The 4,160-nt window shown below is 30.7% G+C and overlaps 1 protein-coding gene across 1 annotated transcript in view; it reads left to right on the top strand.

Moving 5' to 3' along the window:
* The window catches only part of LOC106458324 (protein crumbs homolog 1-like), a 75,887-nt gene extending 72,434 nt beyond the window's left edge, over nt 1–3,453 (top strand). Inside the window, exon 10 of the mRNA XM_022384505.1 lies at nt 1,860–3,453. Within this exon, the coding sequence (XP_022240213.1) occupies nt 1,860–1,989 (130 nt within the window). The 3' untranslated portion in view covers nt 1,990–3,453. The remainder of the gene's footprint in view (nt 1–1,859) is intronic.
* The last annotated feature ends 707 nt before the right edge of the window (nt 3,454–4,160 follow it).

A 4,160-nucleotide genomic window follows, 5' to 3' on the forward strand; every position in this document is an offset into this window, starting at 1 on the left:
TTAGTTACACATGGTTTTCAGTAAACAAGAAAGAACACCATCTACAAGAAATGTTTTAATACTTTTATACAACTAAAACGTAACAGGATTAAGAGTTTTTTTACTGCAGTATGGTATGCAACAATACGTTTTATTGGCTTAAAGTTCAGAAACAAAAATTATTTTCCACCGTGGTGTAAGTAATGGATTGATGTATAGCTTTAACTACTATAAGTTTTGCTGGTGTGCTATGAATTTTTATCCCATTAAGAGCTTCTGTTGTCGTACTGATAGTTCGCAAAATTTATAACATTTACTTGTCAAAGCGCTCAGTAACGAAATATACCAGATAATCTATATATATATCAAGGAATTTAGTGCGCACAAATTTTTCCTGAGAGGATAAAGGTAAATGCTTTTATATTTCATTTTTTAGTAAAAATTACTTTGTTCTACAACTTAGAAGCTTTTGAAGATGTTATTAATTAGATTTACAACGTTTTGGGTTGAAAATTTTTTCCATCTTTACATATAACACTTGTTAGGTATTACAATTTCGAATGGTCTGAAACCGAGTTAAATGAGAATTTAAATTCAGTACTTAAATAAAAGCTAATATGTATCCAATTTATGATATTTGCCAACAAGATTGATACACACAGTTTCTTCTTTAATACAAATATGTTTTAATATATAAACAACAATGCAATTTACAATAACAGTTATTACAAATAGTTATTACAAACAATGATTTATATACAAAACTTTTACAACTTACAAGCAATATAAAGTCTTCTTTCTAGTCTAGAACTTCCTTGATGTCTTATCGAGGGTTCACGATGAGCGAGTTAATTTCGAGTTGATGTAGATACAATTCAATTAGAGCTAGCTAGATCTGTGAATTTCACTCATCGCACGTCGATTTTTCTTACCAGTGACGTTAGGTAATGTTTTAATAAAAGTACAAATATCCGATGTGAATCCACTGAAGTTAAATGATTTGTAATGTTCGAAATTTATAAACGTTTGTGGTCAATATATCCGAAGTTCCCGATTAAGAAGCGTTGATCACAGTTATAACTTACGAAGTTTATAGCACACCATTTACATCAACCCATCGCGTTGGTTATATTTATAGGCGTGTGGAGAGTTTCTCGAAATTTCAGTTTTATGTAACAGTACTGACGCTAACACTAGTGTTTACGTACATACATATATTGTTGATTCTCACACTCGAGAATCTTCTACAACTTTAGAGAATAGGCGGAAGTTTCGCAATACATAGTTAACAGTATAAGTTATGTACATTTCAAAATATATATTTAATTTAAGCAAAAAATCGATTTTAAAATAAATATATAATAATAAATCCGTCACACACACTTTATTGAAAATGTGAAAATCCAGTAATATTTTATTATTAATATATCGTAAAAACTATTTTTCAAAAGTACCTTTATCGGTAAAGAAATATCTATTTTACTGTCATTATTCTGAAGCATTGACCTTGTAGTGTACTATGCCATGTAATATCAGGTAGTAAGTGGTTTGAAATATTGATAATATAGTGTACTATGTCGTGTAATATCAGATAGTCAGTGGTTTGAAATATTGATCTTGTAGTATCCTGTGTCATGTAATATCAGATTGGCAGTGATTTAAAATATTTATCATGTAACGTACTATGCATGTAATATCAGATACTAAGTTCTTTGAATTTTGATCATGCAGTGTTCTGTGCCATGTTATAGCATTTAATTGGTGCTTTTATTTTCACCTTCATGAACAGGACTGTTAATATATACCTAGGTGCTTCTTAGTTGTTCATTATAACGGCATTTCATTGTGGTATTATTTATTTATTTATTTTTGTACCCTAGCGACGATCCTGACAAGTTTTCTTTACATCTCCAAGAGAACGGCTCTGATTTCAGATCGTTTTCTGATAGCACGTACGAAGCCACTACGGTAGACCTAACAGACACCGTAGACCGGCCACTCATCGCCTGAATCTTCATTCATTCTTGGTTTTCCTTCCGCCTCACATCTTCGTCCCAGCTGATTCATCAGGTCATTTTCTATTTTCAAAACCTAATAATTATTTGTGTGCATATGTTTTGAATGAAGCTCAACCGATAATAATAACTCGCAAAATAAGCATCAAGGAAACATTGCACTGGAGAGAAATAATTTTCAAATGAAAATTAGTTTTTCACTAGATGTGTTTATACAAATAAGTTGCTTCAATAGTTGGGTAATTGGACGATGTTTCAAATTTCTCTCGTATTGAGGAATAGGGGCAAATTCATGGTTGAATTTTTAATCCTGAGTCTGTCCGAGTTTTTAAACTCCTGGCAAGGCTCGATCGGAGTTCCGGGGGGGGGGGGGCTTTACAGATAGACCTAAGCCCGGGTACAGACAAGTCTTTTTATGTTCAACCATGTTTGACGTCTGAATTATATGAAAATCAGATCCGACCTAGCCCGAGTACATCACGTTTATATAAATTAAGGTCCGAACGAATTCAGTTTCAGACTTCTATTGAAAAAACACACTGGCGATCCGAAATGTCGACCAGTTACTTAGATTTCTAGGCTAGCTTCCCGTTGAAAAATAGTTTTAAATACAAATTTGCAAAATAAAGGAGAAGAACATTAACGAGATTACCACTGTCCCTATCTACTATCTAGCGAAACCACAGCCAAGGGAACGGGCTTGAAAAAATTTACTAGGTATAGTTTTAAGAATTTCTAGGAAAGGAAGGAAAATTGTTAAAAGTAAAAATTATCCTCCAAATCATATGCTTATTTTAAATTTGACTTCCTTAAAATGTGTGCTGTCTTTCAAATACGTTAACCCGATTAACTTGAATAGATGATGTATTTTGTTAATATTAGAGAGAGAAAAAAAAGAATACAGTTTATAATACTAGGAGTAACCTACATACTAAGCCTACTTGGTTAATCTCAGACTTCAGTTTGTGTATGAGATTAATCAATTCGGCTCAGAGTATAAGTTACTTTTAAATTTTAGTATTGTAAATCCACACTCCATCATTCCATTCAAAAGATAAGTTGTCAGTTTCTCTAAAACATTTATTATTCTACAGTTTCATAAAAAATAACCGTACAAAAAATTGATGTTTTCTTTCGCAGATGTTTTAATTTCTGATTCTTTTTTTTTTTACATCGACATTATTAATTTTTGAATACATATTTGCTTATGTCATTTGTAAATCAAAGTATCACATAGCGAAACGCTTGTTTTACGAGATGAATTGCTTGGAAGAGTCCACGGTTCAAGTAAAAAAAAAATTATCTTACTATGATAAACTGGATTATAAATATTATTTATTTTACATTTTTCTCAGTTTGTAACATGTTTGTTTAAACGTTTATTGGGTTAATAAATTGGTTATCAATATATAGTGATTTCTGACAACATCTAGTTTATTTAAAGTAGTATCGAGATTGCTATTTATTACACTATATCTGAAATCATGTAATAAAGTAATATCTGTAATATTATCATGAAACAACTTTGCAATCTGTATTTAATAAAATATATATAACAACTTAAGAACTTTTATTTCAATTTACATTAAAGTTGACTATTGAGTATTTGAGCTATACCGATGTTTTTCAACTGCCGTTTTGACTTTGTTGTATAACATTGGACTATTCTAGGTGTAAGCTTTTATACAATATTCTGCAGGTTTTGTTAAATATTGATGTTTATATAGTTGCTGTTTACTGCAGCTTTCAAATTTACATGTGCTGTCTTTGTGAACGTTTATTTAGAATATAACCAGAAACTTTGTTTTAAACTCTTGTTCATAATATTTGTATTTGTTTTCCATGTTTGTCGTCTTACCGTTGTTAAAATTGTTTAACTACTCACAACTGTTTATATTTCCATTTTATAGTGACTGTTTATACCGTATTTAATTGAATCCAATGTACATCCGCTATGCATCAGTTTTTGTGGTTAAATAAGATAAATGTTCTTCCAGAAGTAATACACTAGTGCAAACAGTTATTACTTATGAGTCGACAAAAACAGATTACACCAAACGAGAAGGTTCAAAAATTGTATAGTCGAGCTGATACTAATAAATTTGTTGCAAGTAAACAACCATAATATTTGTGACAATTTCGACTTTTTTTTTCTCCCTTTGAATT

The sequence above is a fragment of the Limulus polyphemus genome, unplaced genomic scaffold (genome assembly GCF_000517525.1).
Source record: "Limulus polyphemus unplaced genomic scaffold, Limulus_polyphemus-2.1.2 Scaffold445, whole genome shotgun sequence".
Taxonomy (NCBI): Eukaryota; Metazoa; Arthropoda; class Merostomata; order Xiphosura; family Limulidae; genus Limulus; species Limulus polyphemus.